Below are 19,891 nucleotides of genomic sequence, written 5' to 3'. Positions count from 1 at the left end.
ATATTGCACACTTTTTTCTCTATTGCTAGGTAGTGATTCTTATGTTACCTTATTCTAGTGCTCTATGGTAAGACATTTGCAAACTTATTCCAGCATTGGATAGAACAGCCAATAGCACAAACAAAAAAACTGTCTAAAACAGTGTCACAACAATAATACTAAACATTGATTAAAGAAGCATCAAAGCATAAATAGAGATATACAGAGACAGGGATTCGATAATGAAATTTCAGCAACTTTGTTCATTCCCTTTTGATGTAACCAGTGGAATGTGAAAATTGTGGGACAGCCTTAGGCTGAAACACCAGAGCTGTCAGGATGCCCACAAGAGCTGCTTCAAGGAAACCACACCCCCAAACCTCTGCTACGTAGAGCTAAGCAGGATTTCAAGGTGCATCCCTAAGTCTAGGTACTACTTGTTCAAAAAAACATCACATGACATTAACAGTTCCAAAAATGTTGACATCCATAATTTAAATCTATGTCATTGTACCTCTCTCTCATTGTTGAGGAGGAGCTATTAATTCTGAAAGCTAGGTAGAGAATGACTTTTACTTTTTTACAAGGAGTACAAAAACATATGTCTGAAACTTGGGGATTTATTCTTGACATTGAAAAAGTACAAAACTTTCTTACAAACATTGGTCCAAAAATCCTTTCTTAGGAGGGTGTAAAAGGATTTATTATTCACAGCACAAAAATGATATCCTTATCAAATGCATTTACATGTATGAAGGAATTTATGTAAATAATACATTTACCAAATGCATTTACTTTTACAGAAATGGCTTGAAGTGACCAGATTGTGCTTCTGTGAATTCAGAGAGCATGCATTCCATGGTTTGCCTTACATAGGGAAAAACACACTCATTTGTCCATATTGGATATGATTCTTCAGAAAATCAACATTGGGTGTGAGAGTTGAATACATTAAGGATATTAAATATCCCCAAAGCAAAAAAAAAGAAGAAAATATGTCCATCAGATTCAAATCTGGCAATTGTTTAAGACCACACAACTGATCCCCACTGACTGATCCACCTGTCAAGAAACCATTTATTGAGATACTGATGAACATCTGTGTAAAGTGAGGTGGAGTACCACATTCACTGAAGGACATCTAGAGATACATTGTACAGTGTCTCATGTCTGAAAAACTCCAGATATATCTGTCTACTAAGATGTTGCAGAAATAAATAGGGGCTGATGGTTATGAATCATTCTACTGAACATGTTGAGGCTGAACCTCAGGTAATGTCTGCCTTGACACATGCCCAGATGTGACTCTTATGATATCCGAAGATCCCATCATGTGGAAAGCCAGCCTTGTCAGGAACAAGGTACATGCTAAGAAGTGCAGAGAAGCAGTGCTAAGAAGTGCAGAGAATCAGCACAGTGCTCTAACATCTGTTGACAGGAAGTGATTCTTGGCTGAAAGTATGCCTCATTTAATCCTTGCAGTTGTTAGAGGTGATACATGTACAAAAGATTTTCATACAAAATGTTTGTGATCATCATGTGATTAATGCCTTCCTTTCTCACAAGTCTCCTTGTACTACTTGGAGATTCATCAACAGTACAATAAACCTATTCTTCAATCTCAGGTATTCATACATTGTGTGATCTGCTAGTCTCCCACCTTATGCAACTCTCTCTTCAAATGAGCCTGCATCTTGCAAGTGGTAGTGCATTTGTACAGAGGTTCCTGCACAATGTAACTGCCTTCCAGGGTAACTTTCAGCATAAATTTGGCATAATGTGTCTGCATTGCTGTCTGCTAGACCATATATGTAGTGCATAACTATCATTTCAAACACTGAATACATTATTGTAATGGAGCTTACTTTCAAACAGAACAAACAACAATCAGACAAAACATAACAAATGCCATGACCAACTGTAAACAAGAAAGTGAGTAAATATTCAAATATGAGGTAAACTAGACAACCAGGGGTCACTACAGGGAATTTCTAATGTTCCTCTCCAAAGCAGGATTTTGAGACCCCATTCATATGAATTTTTTGCAATGTTTCGGTGTCAAGAATCCCTAAAGTTTCTGAGACCTGTTTCTGTACATACTGTATGTATCTATTGGCACCGCAAAACGTATTGTCTCCTGGAAGTGTGAACTGCTAGCAGTCCTGTTCCACAATTTATTAGTTTTCTCGATGGAATTTTCCTTTTGCATAATAATCCTATTGTAACAAATTACACAATTTTATAGGAGAGGTAAGAATAAATATGTTTTTCCCTTAGGGATGGCGTGTGTGTTACTATGGTGCTGGAATAGTTGGCATCATCATTGCAATACTGACTGGTCTGACACTGCGGGAACCTGAAAGGCAGGCAATCGGCGAAGAGAATACAGTAGCTGTTAATGCTGATGGTGAGCGGGCAAAGAAGAAGGGTGCGTGGCGCGTAATGCTGGAGCCACGAGTTATTCTGCTCTGCCTTGCTGCGTCCATCAGGCACACAGGTATGTACTGGCATCAGCTTTTCAGGATACCACTGTTCATGTCAGTGTTTTAAGTTACAGACCATAAGCTGCCATATTTTCTTCAACATTGAGGAAGGCTCATAGTAGAGGGCAAGCTTGAGGTTTTAGTGGAGACCTGCCCTCCATTCTGAATGATAACACAAGGAATGTAAAATGGCAACTGAATTTTTGCAACTCATCCCATCTCTTCTCAAATGAGGGAGGAAGGAGAAGCTAGCATAATTTGCAAGATGGCTCTAACAGCCATGATGTAGAATTATATCAGTAGCTCTTCATATGTTTTTTGGACATTTGTACACATATTCTTTTTGAGTACCGGGTTACTCATAAGTACCACTAGACTTTCAGAAGATGATAGTGCGAAAACTATAATGCACACAATACAGCAAAATATCACAGAATAATCCATAAAAGTTTTTAAGGCTTATTACAGGTGCTCAATAATGGCACCTTTTGTGATTTGTTAAATGTCAATATGATAGTCAGCCTCTCAACGTACACATCCCGAGCCACCATCAATATTGGAGACTGCATTAACTATCCTCTCTTGCAACTTTTCCAAATTAAGAATGTGTCAGACAGTTGACTGCAGTATCTCTAGTTCTCTGCTTGTCACTCATCGGTTTCTTTGGGCTTCTCAGAAGTAATCCCAGAAGACACCCCTGCTTCTCTGCTGATAGCACTAACAGACCTATTTTCTTAGTACCACACCAGCAGCCACTCTCATGGAATGTATTGTGTCACCTGTGGGTTGTTTTGTGCATTGAAACTTTTACTGATACTCATTGTGAAATCATCACTGAACTGTCACAATTGACTCACATTTAGTTAACTTGAGGACACAAAATACAGTTACATTGCATTAGATACCACATTTCAAAATTCTGACATTACGGGGACCTGACAGATAGGTTGTCAGTTAAGAGAACACAGCAGCTGTCAATGCTGACAGTGAGAGGGCAAAAAGGCAAACTGTGTGGAGGCTGATGCTGGAGCCACAGGTCATTCTGCTTTTTCCGGACACATCAATCAGGTACACATCTTTGTGGGGTACACATCTTTGTGGCACACTCTGCAACTATACTATGAAACATATTATGAAGTGAAACTTTGAGAAGTGGTCAGTGCACTTTTTCAAGTCCAGTAGTTTTAGTACAGTCATCTTTTGAAATCCTAGAGGTAGTTATGAATAAAATTATGAATGCCCCTGCATTTTAGTACTAATGTGTTATTTCGATTAGTTAATTTTTATGTAACTTATATCCCATTTCATAACTTTTCATATACATAGAGTATTGTCAGTGTTGAAAGTACCAAGTCAGTAAGTCACAGTAAAATATTGGCACCATGCAGACATCAAATCCAAGTTTTTATTTATAGTCTGTCACACCAATAAGAAATATTGCAAATAACTTGAATCTATATCACTTGAAATATATTTCTTGTTGTTCCAAAGAAATAATAATGGTTTGAGTAAGCCACGAAAAGATATTAAAGGACAAAACACTGATAGTGTATGATGATGACGGTCGGTTTGTGGGGCGCTCAACTGTGAGGTCATCAGTGCCTGTACAAAGTCCCAATCTTTCTGCAATCCAATCTGTCCACTTGCACAAATGATTATGATGATGAAATGATGAGGACAACACAAACACCCAGTCCCTGTGCAGAGAAAACCCCCAACCGGCTCGGAGTCAAATCTGGGACCCCATGATCCAGAGGCATCAATGCTGGCCACTAGACCATGAGCTACCAAAGACTGATAGTGTAGATACATGTTTGAAATTACAAGGAGCAAGCAAAAAGTTTCTGTCTGAGGGTGTTGCTGCAGCATATATGCAATGTAGCATGACTCTGATGTGGGTATATAAGCAGCAGCATGTAGGAAAGAGATCAGTGCGCCATTTCCGTCTTTCCAATGTGCGTGCAGTAAGTGCCGAAATATGAACTATGACAATGTAATACCAAATGTGTCCAACAGATGTTAATCTTTTCCTGTCTGTCAAAGCACAAACTCCAGTAAATATCCATTGTGAAATGAAGAATCTGTATGGGGCAGTGTGCTGGTGTGCTGACTTATAAGAAATTTTGGGGAGGCCCGTACGAGGGGGGGGGGGGGTCTTGCCTTGGAAATTTTCTAAATTTTAGATGAGAAACAGTGAGTTTTAAAGTTTTTTAAGCATTTTAGAGTCACATGATCAACATTAGAAACCAAAAAACTGGACTCTCAATAACTCAACACTCTGGGAACCTCAACAAGCCTGACACATTTTTTGGCTTTGAAGAAAGGAACAAAACATAAATACACATAGTATTTTCATAAAAAGCTAATTTAATTTACAGTAATAATCATGCTTATAGACTATTACAGAGCAGTGAATATAAAGCTCTGCAGATACTGAAATTATATTTAAGTAAATCCTAAACTATCATTAAAAGCATAAAACATAAAATATTTCTGTCACACAGTAATAGCCCTTTGATCAATAAGTGAAATAGCTAATTTAAGCTTACTTTGAATAAGGCTCAGGATTCATTAAATAAAAACAACATCTCAAAGTTAATTCTTTAATATAGCTAATAAAGTTAATGCAGTATGCCTAATACTTTCAGTCAAAAAAATACATAAATAGCGGGTTTTAATCGGGTCTTACACCCTAAATATATTTAAGTGTTTGAAAATAACTAATTCAGTACTATAGTAATATAATAATAGAGTAATAAACTAGTACTAATATTTCAAAACTGAAAATTTAACATTATGTATGTATTTAATTCTCTATTTTATAAAGATTTTTAATATTGCTCTACTGCCATTATTAGGGCTAGAGTGTCTTTAGAAAGTTGCAAATGTAGACTGACTGACTGGATTACTGAACATGAAGTCGTTGATGACAGGTCAGATATCCATCCCAAACATCTCGATGGGCACGAAGAACCGGCAAGTTATTCAATCACTTCTGTCCCATTGTTGATCGGAGATATGACTTCAGATGTCTAAGAGCACTGAATGACTGTTCTGCTGTTGCTGTCATGATTGGAACTACTTGGAGAAGCTTCATTCATGTCACTACTTCACATAACACATCTCCAACTGCAGGCTCTTGTGTAATGTACTTTCTTACGTCATGCATGTTTTGTAAGACCAATTGTTGTTTTTTATTAGTGGCTAACATATTCAAGTGTAAGTGCAGTGTCTCAATGTCTATGTCATTTTTGAAACCACAGTTGATTTTTCCAAATTTGTTTGACCTCTGTTTACTAAGAGCACAGCACTCTTGTTCAACTGCAATGACATGTGTGAGTCCAGTTGAAGCAAACCACTCAGTAATGCAAGATTGCACCATTTCACAAACGTCAATGTAAATAGTTTTGTAGTATTCCTCTGGGGTTTTAAATGTGTGTGGTGAGCTGGCTTTGTTGTTTTCATACTTCTTTTGTATACTTTGATTCTGAGGAAGACATGAAAAGAAATAAATCTTGAATTGTAACATTGACTCAAGGTAGCTTGCTCATTTGTAACATGCCTCTGTTTTGTCCTCTGAAGAAAGTGTTTCAAAAAACGCTAGAAGTTCTTCAAAGTTTTTCAATATTGTCAAGATACTAGAAGCTCACATAGTCCATAAAGTTGGGCAAAGGGGTCGTAGACCAGTTTGGTCGTTGGCTCTCTCACAGCGTATGCTTCTGAATAGTCCCATCCTTTTGTTGGATTTCCTTACAGTGTTTATTAAGTTCTTGGCTAAAGCCATAATATCCCCCATAGATGTAAGATGGTGGAGACTGTCTAAGACTGCCAAGTCTAACCTGTGAACAGTGCAGTGCACATAATGTGCTTTTGGTTGTATATCCAAAATTAACTTTTTTAGTCCTTTGAACTTACTTTGAAAAACTTCTTGAGTTTTTTGAAACACTTTCTGCAGAGTACAAAACAGAGGCATATTACAATGCACTATCATAGCATTGTCCTATTAAGTTATCCATTGACAAATCAGGATGATCAAAAACGTCTTTTAAAATACTAAACAGAGTTTGTGATGCTGTGTTGGGGGCCTCGTATAAGCCAATAAAGTCTTTGTTGATGATTACGGAATAATCGACAGTACAAATGCAAAATGACATTTGTTTGTGAATCAAAGAATCACTTGTTTCATCAACCATAATAGGAAAATGTCCAGTCTTCTTGACTGAAGCCAATACCTTTCTCAACACTGACTTTCCTAGTAGAACCAATCTTTAAACTCAGATATGTCTTTCTTTCAGAGTTCCAACAATTGAAAACAATTTGAGTTTACATCTTCACACCCTCTAGTTGCTAGTCATTGTCAGCATAGAAATTTCATGGTAGTAAAAATTGTCTCAAGAGCTAAACGGCCTTTCTTCATATCACTATCTAACTGTTAATTCAAACTGGGAGGCCACACTTCAGTTAGTGATAGAATTTAGTTTCAGAACACCTTCTTTATCTGTAAACGTATTTTTATGAAGACAGAATTTTTCCAAAGTCTTTTTCCAGTTAAAAAAACCCTACAAAAGTAATTGCATTGTTCTTTTCTTGAAGAAAATGGTAATAGATTTTTAGCATCAACTTTCTTCGTAGAGGCTTCATATTCTAGTCATGTATATTTGATCAACCAAAACTGAAATGATCTTTCCTTACCGGATTGTCCAGGTTTCAGTTGTGAATAGTTCTCGCCTGAAGATGAAGAAGCAATTGACAACACAATAATTGTTGGAGGTTGACTTGCAATATCAACTTCAAACTGCACCTTTTTTATAACAAATTTATCCATTGCAAACTTAATTCACAATACACTAAGAGACTAAAGTAAATGAATAAAATATAGCCATATAAAATAGTCCACTGGACACTGAAGTGGAAACACTGAACAGGTCTGCAGCATGCACTGAATGAAACTATCCACACTGAATGACTGCGACAGCAGGGTAGGCTTTATATAGCCGCGGCATCATGCTGTCTCAAAGCGTCAAGGCGACATGAGGCAGCGGTTTCCAGGTGCTTCTGCTCCAGTCCTTTTGATGTTGCCATGGGCACAGCACTGGCCCGCCAGTGCCAGACTTTACCCAAAGGTTCGAGCACCGGGACAAATTCTAAGTGTGCCCACAGCACCGTAACACTGTCATGATTCACACCACTCGTTTTCAGTTAACCTGCTTACTGCTGTCATAATTATTTGTTTTAACTTGTTACTGAATGTATTGTAAAAGGTACCTATCATCAAACAAGGAAAATAAAAAATTCCAACATTATTTTGTGATTTTATGAAGCATAATATAATAATAATTTTCTTTAATTATTGGGAGGGGGGGGGGGGGGACTCTGCCCCCCCACAACGAATTTTCAAGGGGTCTCTGCCCCTCTCAGGCCCTATGGAGTCAGCGCCTGTGACAGTGTGTCTTTCACAAACCATTATTGTGAAATTCTACTGCTTCACAATAATGCCTGTCCCCACATCACAAATGTCATAACACAAAAGTTACACCAACTCAAGTGGACAACACTTGAGCTGCCACCTTATAATCCTGATCCCTCCTCATGTGATTATCACACCTTCAGTCCCATAAAAAGGGCCCCAAAGGGTCGATGATTGCCATCAGTTGTGGATGTGCAGCACACAGTTCCAGACTTCTTCACGTGACTGGACACAAGAGTATTACCAAACAGGTACAGGGTGTTTCAAAAATGACCGGTATATTTGAAACGGCAATACAAACTAAACGAGCAGCGATAGAAATACACCGTTTGTTGCAATATGCTTGGGACAACAGTACATTTTCAGGCAGACAAACTTTCAAAATTACAGTAGTTACAATTGTCAACAACAGATGTTGCTGCGGTCTGGGAAACTCTATAGTACGATAATTTCCACATATCCCCCATGCATAGCAATAATATGGAGCAGTCTCTGAATGAAATTACCCGCAACCTTTGACAACGTGTCTGGCGGAATGGCTTCACATGCAGATGAGATGTACTGCTTCAGCTGTTCAATTGTTTCTGGATTCTGGCGGTATACCTGGTCTTTCAAGTGTCCCCACAGAAAGAAGTCACAGGGGTTCATGTCTGGCAAATAGGGAGGCCAATCCATGCCACCTCCTGTATGTTTCGGATAGCCCAAAGCAATCACACGATCATCGAAATATTCATTCAGGAAATGAAAGACGTCGGCCGTGCGATGTGGCTGGGCACCATCTTGCATAAACCACGAGGTGTTCGCAGTGTCGTCTAAGGCAGTTTGTACCGCCACAAATTCACGAAGAATGTCCAGATAGCGTGATGCAGTAATCGTTTCGGATCTGAAAAATGGGTCAATGATTCCTTTGGAAGAAATGGCGGCCCAGACCAGTAATTTTTGAGGATGCAGGGACAATGGGACTGCAACATGGGGCTTTTCGGTTCCCCATCTGTGCCAGTTCTGTTTATTGACGAAGCCATCCAGGCAAAAATAAGCTTGGTCAGTAAACCAAATGCTGCCCACATGCATATCGCCGTCATCAATCCTGTGCACTATATCGTTAGCGAATGTCTCTTGTGCAGCAATGGTAGCGGCGCTGAGGGGTTGCCGCATTTGAATTTTGTATGGATAGAGGTGTAAACTCTGGCGCATGAAACGATACGTGGACATTGGCGTCATTTGGACCGCAGCTGCAACATGGCGAACGGAAACCCGAGGCCGCTGTTGGATCACCTGCTGCACTAACTGCGCGTTGCCCTCTGTGGTTGCCGTACGCGGTCGCACTACTTTTCCAGCACGTTCATCCGTCACGTTCCCAGTCCATTGAAATTTTTCAAACAGATCCTTTATTGTATCGCTTTTCGGTCCTTTCGTTACATTAAACCTCCGTTGAAAACTTTGTCTTGTTGCAACAACACTGTGTTCTAGACGGTGGAATTCCAACACCAGAAAAATCCTCTGTTCTAAGGAATAAACCATGTTGTCCACAGCACACTTGCACGTTGTGAACAGCAAACGTACAGAATGGCGCACCCACAGACTGCGTTGTCTTCTATCTCTTTCACATCATTTGCAGCGCCATCTGTTGTTGAAAATTGTAACTACTGTAATTTCGAAAGTTTGTCTGCCAGAAAATGTACTGTTGTCCCAAGCATATTGCAACAAACGGTGTATTTCTATCACTGCTCGTTTAGTTTTAATTGCTGTTTCAAATATACCGGTCATTTTTGAAACACCCTGTATTTTCAACCTAGTGCATCAGGTGGGGTTATTGCCTCAATGCTCAAGGCAGTTTTACCTGATTGACATACTGATTCCACACTGCACAATCTTTGAATGGAAACTTTTTGATCACCCGCTGATCTTCTTGTTTAAATAGATATGAATTGAAAGATCATCGTAATGTTAGTATTACATTCAGATAGCTTTGCATATCACAGCTTCTTTTTCTGTTTTGATTTGGATATATTTACAGTCATGTTACAAAGGTATATTCCCTTTTTGCCTTGTGGCATAATTTACAGCTGAAAAGAAGCATTTGATCTATTTATGCGTGATAAATGAGACATGAGACTGTAGTACCTTATTAATTGACAAATGTCATGGAGTATATTCAGATCAGTATTTTTTTACATATTCTGTTGTTTGTGGTGTATGATACATTTCAGATACACTAAGCAGTACAATTTGTTGAGTGCAGTTGCAAGAACAATTTTCAAAATGTCTCTAGTGTCCCAGTTAAAAGTTCAGGAAGGAGATCAGTTTGCATGTTCAAAATTTTTCAACATGTTGACCACATGTAATACCCATATTTAAAAAAAAAGCATATATACTGAAAATAAGATGAGTCCAATTCTTAGCTATTTCATTTATGTGGACAGTTACACCATCACTAAAAATGAGATATGCAGCAATTATTTTTTTCTTTGTGGTTTCCAGAATTCTCAAAGGACAATATATATGTTTGATATATGAAGTGTGGCTATAAAACAACAGGACTATTGGCATAAAACATTTTATTTCAAGAACATACATATTTAGTTATTGTCACCTTCAGTATACTGTCCCTCTATCCCTACAATGCTACACGCAAATTTTCTGTTGATGGAAACAGTGCCAGAAGCCTTCTCTGTGAGCTGCTTGGTGATGCACACCACTTTTTCTTCCACTGAAAGGTTTTTCCTTTTAACCCTGTTGTGGGTGCACCTTTCATACTTCCATGAGTGGGCTCATTGCGGCTTTTGCACCACAATTAGTTTTACATTTTTAACCTAAGGAAAAATAATCATCCCATCAGTAATAAATAGGTAAAATGCATCAATTTCTTTTTCCATGATTTCAGCACTTGCTTTTGGACTTGGCAAAACTTTTAGGATGTTCTTGGCCTTGGTTTTAGGAGAAGAAGGAAGTGGTTCAATTATCCAAATAGTTTCTTTGGCTTTTCCTACATAAAACCGATAATCCTCTGTTTGTTGTCTCCCCTCTTCAACCAGGTGGTCATCTGTTTCCTCTGTTGCTTGTTCGGAGTCACTGCTGTGGTTTTATTCTTCAATAACTTCCTCTTCCGACTCAGATTCACATGAATCTGGAAATTCTTGTACTACTTATTCTGACAATTCTCGCAGTACTTTCTCATAGTCTTCAAGACGTACAGTTAGACGGTGCCTGTCAAATGCCTTCTTTTTCTCCATTTCTACGCTTTTATAAGACCTAATGAAACACATGTTTTTGTAAGAGTAATATATTGTAGCAAATCAATATCCAAGACTTTAAAAAGTAATGAAAATTGCATATGGGAACTTTGATTTGATTCGAATATTCATTATATACTAATATAAAAGAAAGAATGCCTTGAGACAAAAGAAAAACACAAGTATAGAAAATACTTACATCACAAGGTGCGTAGCATCAAACACACTGCGAACGCAACACTCACATTTCAAACAACAATAATGACCAAACTGCTGAAAGCATGAATAGTGCAAATGTAGTAAGAGATGACATCCGTTGAGAACAACAAATATGTATTTGGACGTGGACGCAACTGTAACACTATCTGTGATACTAACAGAAAACTAAATCTTGCAGCTATTTGCTGCAAGTGCGCCCACTGAAGGGTTAATGAAGATTTGTTCTTGCAGAATAGATAATAGTCACTAGCTGCTGGGTCAAGCAAATAAGGTAGGTGGCCTAACACTGGTATGTCGTACATTGCTAAAAATCTATTCACAGACAATGTGGCATCAGCCAGTGTGTTGTTTTCATGCAGAATCTGTCACTTGTTGTTTTACAATTTTGTTTTTTTCCCATATTTTCTCAATGGAGTTGTGCAAGAACTTCAAGATGGTAATGTTGATTAATAGTATGAGCTTCAGGAATGCAGAGGAGAGACACAATTCTATGAATATAAAAAAAAATCATTATTGCTTTGGATTTTGATTTGCTCATACAAGCTTTTCTTGTTCTGGTGATGTTTAGCCCTACCAATGCATGAAATGGCTCTTAGTTTCTGGATCATAAGTTGGAGAAAGAAAAAAAAAGAAGGAAAAAAAGAAAGATTTGTCTTGTGTTATCCCTCTTTCCAATAAATTGGATTTATTTTCAGTGGCATTCAAAGAGTCAGTACAGAAATTTTTGTGAGCTTCTTTTTATTTGATCATGAGAAATTTTTGCACCAGTTTTGCACGCATTTTTCTCATTTTCAATTTTTTATGTAAAATATGCTTATGCATTCTTTGTCAATTCTGACAGTTTCAGCAATTGATTGAATACTCAGTTAATGGTCAAATTGAATCAGATTACCTACTTTTTCAATATTTTCATCCATTTTTTTATGTTGAAGGGCATCCCAGGCATGTGTCATCTTCATCACGTTCTCAGCATCTTGGAACACTTGAACCACTCAAAAACCTATGTAGGTGGTAAACAGTCTTCACCATACACTTCTTTTAGTAAAAACTGGGTTTCATTATCAGATTTTCCAAGTTTAATATGAAACTTCATGACAGTTTGTTCTCTTTTATTGCACTTATCATTTTCCCAGCAAAACAAAAAACAGCTCTTACACAGACGAAGGCTGCTGCTACACTGATGTGTCTACAGACATCCGAGATGCCACATTCAACTGAGAAGACTTCACACTTCATGCTTCACAGCTGTGGGTCATTCATCTTTGGTGCATCCATGACAGAATCAGTCCTGTTATTTTATAGCCACAGCTTGTAGTCTTCCCATTTACATTCTGTAAAATTTTAATTATGTACAGTTTCATTTTTGGCTTCATTTTGTAAACACACCAAACCATTGTTTGTGGCAACTGCAGCTCTTTACTGGCATCATATGCCAATTTCTTTAGACTATGTTGAAGCAAAAGGCAAATTCTTTCGATGTTTTATCTGATACCTGTGACTGACTGGTACGTCTTCCATTTGCACAAACATTCTGTTTCTTTAGATTGCTGATGCCATCTGCAAGTGATGCTGGTATTTGAAGGTGCTTGGCTCCATTACTGAAAAAAATCTTCTCAGCACCTTCATGACAGAACAACAGTTTTTACATTCTAGCAGTTGCCTATATACTGATGAAGTCAAAATTTATGTAATTTAGACATTATAATTTCACAGAAATCCCTTAGTATAAAAATTCTCTTCAGTTGTAGAAGTAGTGGATAATTAGGTATCCTGTTAATTTGCTTTTGAATATCTCAGGGTTTTCAGTGTCCTGTTTGATGTTATGGAGGGAGAGAGATGGGGGGGGGGGAGGGAGGGAGGGAGGGAGGGAGGGAGGGAGGGAGGGAGAGAGAGAGGGGGGAGGGAGGGGGGGGCAGAGAGAGAGAACTTGTTTTACATGATGTAATTAAATGAAATTTCTTGTTTCAGGTGGCATGTGCTTTGCTTACAACTGTGATCTGTACTATGAAACATATTTTCCGGATTATGACCTTGGGTGGTGGCTGTTTGCAGTCACCATTGTCATAGGCAGTATTGGTGTTGTCGTTGGAGGCGTTGTTTCTGACAAATTTGTAGCCAAAATGGGCATCAGATCCCGTGTTGCTGTTCTGTCTATCAGCCAGGTAAATATCTTGTGTAAAACATTCAGGATACTGGTACATTGGATTTGAAATGTTAGCAGAAAGTGAATATCAACAAGAACCATTTAAATATTGACTAGGTGCTTATACATGCACTCACACAAAGAACCAAGCACTGACGAAAAAAATTATAACAGCAACAAGTCGTCAGTGTGTTTACAGCAATTAGTCGATAATGTTTTGTGTGAGATATCTCAATCAGAGGAATAGGAGTTGTCTAACTACAATTATCTCTGTGGGAGAACTGCTGTTACACTACCCATAGCAGGCAAAGAAAACTGTTGCGGATACCTTGTATTACTGTCTGGGCACTTCAAAGTGAACGGGTTATTGGTGAATAGGAAGTATGTATTTCTAGCATGTGGTGGCTTTCCTCCTCACACAGCTGTTTCAAAACTTAGATGGGCCCAAATCCATCCAACACAAATCTGATTGAAGAACCAGCTATGTTAATGTCATATTCCTTATTTGAGTGCTTGCTTTGATAAATTCCTCACATTTGTTTTTAATTTTCTGTGTAGTACTAAGTCTCCTCCTCGATCCAAGGTTTGGAGATACAAATAATATACCAAATGTAAGCATTCATTCTGAGGCATGGTTACATTAAAACACATTCATAATGAAAAGTGCAGTCAGCTGAAGTCAATGGCGCACTGCTTCTCCATTACTGACGGTGTCCAGAGCAGCCCCCACCCCACTGCTATCCACTACAGTGGCATGTGGAGACTGCTGCACATGGGATTCGATCAACTGCCCTCCGGCAGAAGTCAGATGGCGGTTCACCCCAAAGCACCGAGTCCCATAGGGCCATAGGGAACTCAGTACTGGCGGCAGTGGGCACTGACGGAAAGTCGGCAGTGCAGCGGCACCACGCCTTGCAGTGGACTCAGAGCAGGCTGCGACAGGCGCAACCTGGCCTCGAACCTGAGGCTGTTGCCGATGACACCCAGTCGTCTCACTTTCCGGTGTGGCCCTGGCGTCATGGTGGTGCTGCTGAACCTCAGTGAAGGAAGTGTCTCTGCTACAAAATTCTGACATTTATATTGCTTCGAGGCACATTTGTTTCACTAAAACTTGGCACCTAGTCACATCACCCGTAACAAGGGACTTGCCGCAGCGCAGTGACATCGACATATGTTCTACAGTTATTACTGCTGGGCAGTGCAGTTTCCTGCTGAGTGCAGCGACTGTAGTTACCAGCCTGGAGTTGCAAATGTGATACTTCACATTACTTTCACACCACTTCTTATAAATTTTGCTAAAAGATTGGGTACTGACACTACAATGTGTGACAGACATCAATGACTTAAATTATGTATGTTAGAGCTGACAGCTAATAAATGCATTGCTGTGTTGAACAAGAACATAATTAAACATTATTTTTATAATCAGAATTTTGATGAAAACAAAATGAAGACAATTATTATTTTCTTGTAACAAATGATTTTCTTCATTTTTACACCTTTACAGCTTACAACCTAACTGTCATAGATGCAAAATTTAATAAGCGTGATATTGGTTGCAGCTCATTTCAACACCAGGTGCATATGGCAGTGTTTACTTTACCCCAACTTGGGCACTTATAACTCTTGGACTTTCATATTTCTTTGGTAAGTTAGACCAAAATCACCAGTTTTAACTACCTTTAGAATAGAGAAAAGTATATTATCTAAAATATTTCTCATTTGTATCTGTTTATTTCTTATGCATTTACAATGTGCAGTTTCTAGTATGAGGTTGGTGCAGAGCTCTTACCCAAAATAATCAAGTTAATTATAAACACAAAACTTTTATATAAAAAGACACTCATTTTACAAGCTGATGGAAATGTGTAATGGTGATAACTCTGAACTTGGAATAATGGAAAACTATGGAGTATGGGGAGATGGCAGGAACATTGGGAAAACATACAGGTGGATAACACATTAGTGCAAAACACCTACACAGTAAGCGAGCTGACAGGAGCAACACTCGTTGAAAACTGTGCAGAGTGAAGCAAAAACATGGCAGAGGGTATCACTTGTAACTGATAATAATAATTTTTCATGGTTCATGAGAGATTTCATGTTAATGTAATGGAAGAAGTGTATTATACATAGTGTATTTGTCTGCACTGAAATAACACAATTCTTTTTTATCACAGCTGAGATGTGGTTCGGAATTGTATTTGCCATATTGGTAGAGATAGTTCCATTGTCTGTGCGGTCTACAACAGTGGGAGTATTTCTCTTTGTCATGAACAATATTGGAGGAAATCTCCCAATACTTGTGGAACCAGTTACCAAAGCCATCGGTTTCAGAGAGTCTCTGTACATTTTCTATGCTGGAGCATACCTTTTAAGTGAGTATATACTTCCTTCAAGCAAAAAAATATTATTTCTCATTTTGATTTGTGGACTTGTAAACACATTATTTCATTGCTTTAGACCACTGTAAGAGCATTTGTAAATTTAGGGAAAGCTGTGGACATTGTTGGCTGACAAACACTCTTTGAAATTATGAAGATAGCATACGTATAATACAAGAAGCGAATGTTAATTTACAAGTTGTACAGAAACCAGACTGCAGTTATAAGAGTAGAGGGACGTGAGAGGGAAGCTCTAGTTGAGAATGGAGTGAGGCAGGGTTGTAGCCTCTATGTCGTGTTATTCAGTTTGCACATTGAGCAAGCAGTAAAGAAAACTGAAGAGAAATTTGTGAAGGGAATTAAAGTTCAGGGAGAAAAATTAAGCTTTGTTTACAAATGACAATGTAATTCTGACAGAGAAGGGAGACTTGGATCACTTGAACAGAACAGATAGTATCCTAAAGAATAGATAGTATCCTAAAGAGAGATTATAAGATGATTATCAAGAAAAGTAAAACAGGGATAATAGAATGTAGTCTGCTCAAATCGAGTGATGTTGACAGAACTGGGTTAGGGAATGAGACAGTAAAAGTAGTCAGTAGGTTTTGTTATTTGGCAGCAAAACAACTGATAATGTCCAAAGTAGAGGGGGACATAAAATGCAGAATGGTAATTGCAAGAAAAGCATTTTTGAAGACAAGAAATTTGTTTACACCAGATACAAATTTCAGTGTTAGCAAGTCTCTTCTGAAGGTACCTGCATGCAGTGTAGCATTGTACAGAAGTGAAACATGAATGACAGTCATTTCAGACAAGAAGAGAACAGGTTTTGAAATGTGCTACAGAAAAATGAGGAGGTACAGGTATGGAATAGAACTATGAGAAAAAAAAATTAGGGCACAAGTGTGTGTGAGGGAGGAGGGGAGGGGGGGGGGGCATGGGAGGGGGGGGGGGGGGATTATAGAGAGAAAGCAAAGGGTGAATACAGAAAGCATTTTCAAATGGGAAATGGGTGTAGGTTGCAGTAATTATGCAGAGATGAAGAGGCTTGCAGGGGATGGACTAGTGTGAAGAGCTGCATCAGACCAGTCTTCAGACTGAGAAACTACAACAACAAGAGAAACATACTCAAATTAGGAACAACTGTTATTAGTTTATAAGCAAATTACCAAAGAGTGAAGTGATATAAATAGGAATACAGCTGCAGTGTGACTTTGTATAATATGGAGAGAGAGAGAGAGAGAGAGAGAGAGAGAGAGAGAGAGAGAGAGAGAGAGTACATAGGCTTTTATGATTTTTAAAGAGATCAGTCATTTCAGTTTAATTGATTCAACAGTAAGTTCATGGTGAAACTATATATATTGTATAAAACAACTGAAATCTTTTTGTCATGTTTCACAGAATTTTTGGGGGGATGTGAGTTTATATCCGAGTAAACAACTGATTTGGTTATTTGTTGGAAAACAGGCTTACGTCTGAAAACCTAGGTCATATGAAAGGTAATTTTTGTGAAACAAGGTAAAATAATATTTCATATAGTTTACCAGGTATCCCATTAGTTTCACTGTGGCTCTTTTATCACCATTGTTAACACTGTGTCACACACTTTTTCAGTTTCTCCAAAAAGGTGACTTTGAATCTTCTAGCCAGTAAATCTAAATCACAAAACGAATACTGATATATTCTTTTACATAACATCAATGTGTTCTCAGGTTCATTGATGTTCTTCTTCACAATGTTCCTGATGGGAGGCCCACCACCTGAGAAGGAGCCAGAAGATATGGGCCACGAGAATGCTGGGTTCACAATGGAGAAGATGGCAAATGGGAGCAGTGCCTCAAGTGGCAATGGTGTTGCCAGGCCATCCGCCCCTCACGATACCAGTAGGCTGTGAAGAGTAGTGCCACAACTGAGGAGAACACAGTAATGCTGATGTCTTTCACAAGTGTGCCAGTTCGGAAGGAATTGGTACACCAGTATCAGTGTGGCACTTGTCAGGGGCAACTGTATTCGTGTTTTGTGCCCTCAAAAATTGAGTGGCTGACAATGGCACTTTTTTGCCCCCATAGAAACAAACAATAAATTAAATGGTTCACTTTATGTGTGCAGTTACAGAATTTGCAATTGCTGCATCTCCACAACAGGAGGAAAACAAAAATTGCTGTTGCCTACAGAAATATTTTATTGCAGAAGAGTAGTAACCGAAACTTTCTGCTTAGACAAGAGGTCCACAAAAATATTTCACTGAAATGATGTATGACATTGTAAATATTTTCATATGTTCAGACATGAAGTCACAGGGTCAGTAGTTCATTAGTTGTACCATATGACATCATCACTATCATCATCATCATCATCATCAAGTTCCTTACAACAAAGTGTGGTATATGAAAGTCCTTGGTGGAATATAAATAATGGAAGGAGTAAAGGCAACAACCCACCACATATTTGAGGTGTTGAGTGGTTGGCAGGCATGTGAAAAAGACTGTTTTGTCACCAAGGCTTGAGATGATCTCCTCTTTCATAGTTAAGTAGTACAAATAGACACACATAGACACATAAATCTGACCCCAGTTGAGCTGCAATGCCAGCACAATATAGCTGACAAGGTCAGTACAGCCATAAAAGTTTGTATCTATTGAAACTAGTGATCTGCCTCAGCTTTGAATGGATATACCTGTAAGTATCTACAGCTGGACAACTTAAATTGTATACACAAATCTTCCTTGTGAATCAGTTTACCTACTTGTGAAAAAAAAAAACTGTATCAAAATCTCTAAGATCTTGAGATGAGGCTTCACACAGACAGAAAAATGTGGCATGGGAGTTTAATTTATAATATTTAGCGATTCATATATGTACATGTATGTGTTTTTTGTACTTGCGGATGATTTTCAAATACTGGGTGTTGTTTCCAGTCTTGTTTATGTCCCTCTCAACCACTTGGTGCCTCAACTATTCAGTTATTTACAATGAAGTATGTTAGAATTTATACACGGAGCTACAAATTCTGAAACATTGTGGTGTTATGACAAACTATTCACATTGATCTGTTTTTTGGTAACAAGAAGTTCACATTATACACTGGCTTGTTACTGGAAGTTTTCCCTCACCTGGAAATTTGCATGTTATGACATGATATAGAAACATGTGAAGAGTGTGGTGATAGCTGAAACTATCTTCAAAATATATGATTAAACAGAAGTGATTAAGTCTATATTTACATTTTCTTAAACAAATTTTCTCTCTGTATTCCTCCTTGGAAGGCTCACTGTTTCATCTTTATCCTAGTCCTTTTGTAACATATACAGGAAGTAATGAATTCAAAAATAATTTTTAGAAAGAGCATACCATATGCAACAGGCATCAAACTTGGCAATAAAACTTGGTTGTGAAGTAGAATACATTACAAGAAAAAAAAATTGTTCTGACCTATCCTTTTCTCAAGTCACTTTATCAAATTCTTATGTGGAACTTATGTTAAATGATTTCCCAAAGTGATATTACCAACCATTTGATACTGGAACTTAAACATATTCATGTACTGTTCTGTATTGTTACTGGAATTTGTGTAGCAGATTGGTACAGTGAATAGTCAGATATGATTAATTTTTGTATTATGTAGTACATACAAGTATTTAAATAAATAATAAGAATTCTATTTAAAGTAATGTTTCTTTAACAAAAATTATGAGCCACAGAAAAAATTTCATTCCCTCAGAACTACACCCATTGATTGCAGTCATTATGTACAATATCAGGTCTGAGTGACCTGAAACACATCAGGCACTGTACATGTTGTTGTTGAAGCAGATAAGAGTATCATGACTTGTTAATGCAAAAACGCATCTCAGAAATGAGGTGAGTACAGATAAACAATTTGTAATATCTCCAGAGTCAACATTAAGATGAACCTTTCCAAATTTCATTCAAAACCTAAGAAAATTTCAAAAATAAAATTGAAATAATTCTGTGGGGATGAC

General features: G+C 38.0%; 1 protein-coding gene across 2 annotated transcripts in view; it reads left to right on the top strand.

The window, feature by feature from the left end:
- LOC126284060 (D-xylose transporter) overlaps positions 1-19,575 on the top strand; it is a 368,523-nt gene extending 348,948 nt beyond the window's left edge. For both annotated transcript variants that reach the window (XM_049982653.1, XM_049982654.1), the window contains exons 6-10: positions 2,257-2,476; positions 13,350-13,543; positions 15,087-15,171; positions 15,705-15,902; positions 17,621-19,575. In XM_049982653.1, the coding sequence (XP_049838610.1) occupies positions 2,257-2,476; positions 13,350-13,543; positions 15,087-15,171; positions 15,705-15,902; positions 17,621-17,802 (879 nt within the window). In that variant the 3' untranslated portion in view covers positions 17,803-19,575. The remainder of the gene's footprint in view (positions 1-2,256; positions 2,477-13,349; positions 13,544-15,086; positions 15,172-15,704; positions 15,903-17,620) is intronic.
- Positions 19,576-19,891: the final 316 nt, after the last annotated feature.

Source organism: Schistocerca gregaria, chromosome 8 (assembly GCF_023897955.1).
Source record: "Schistocerca gregaria isolate iqSchGreg1 chromosome 8, iqSchGreg1.2, whole genome shotgun sequence".
Taxonomy (NCBI): Eukaryota; Metazoa; Arthropoda; class Insecta; order Orthoptera; family Acrididae; genus Schistocerca; species Schistocerca gregaria.
The sequence above is the reverse complement of the archived record's forward strand: the minus strand, read 5'-3'. Positions and strand labels throughout refer to the sequence as shown.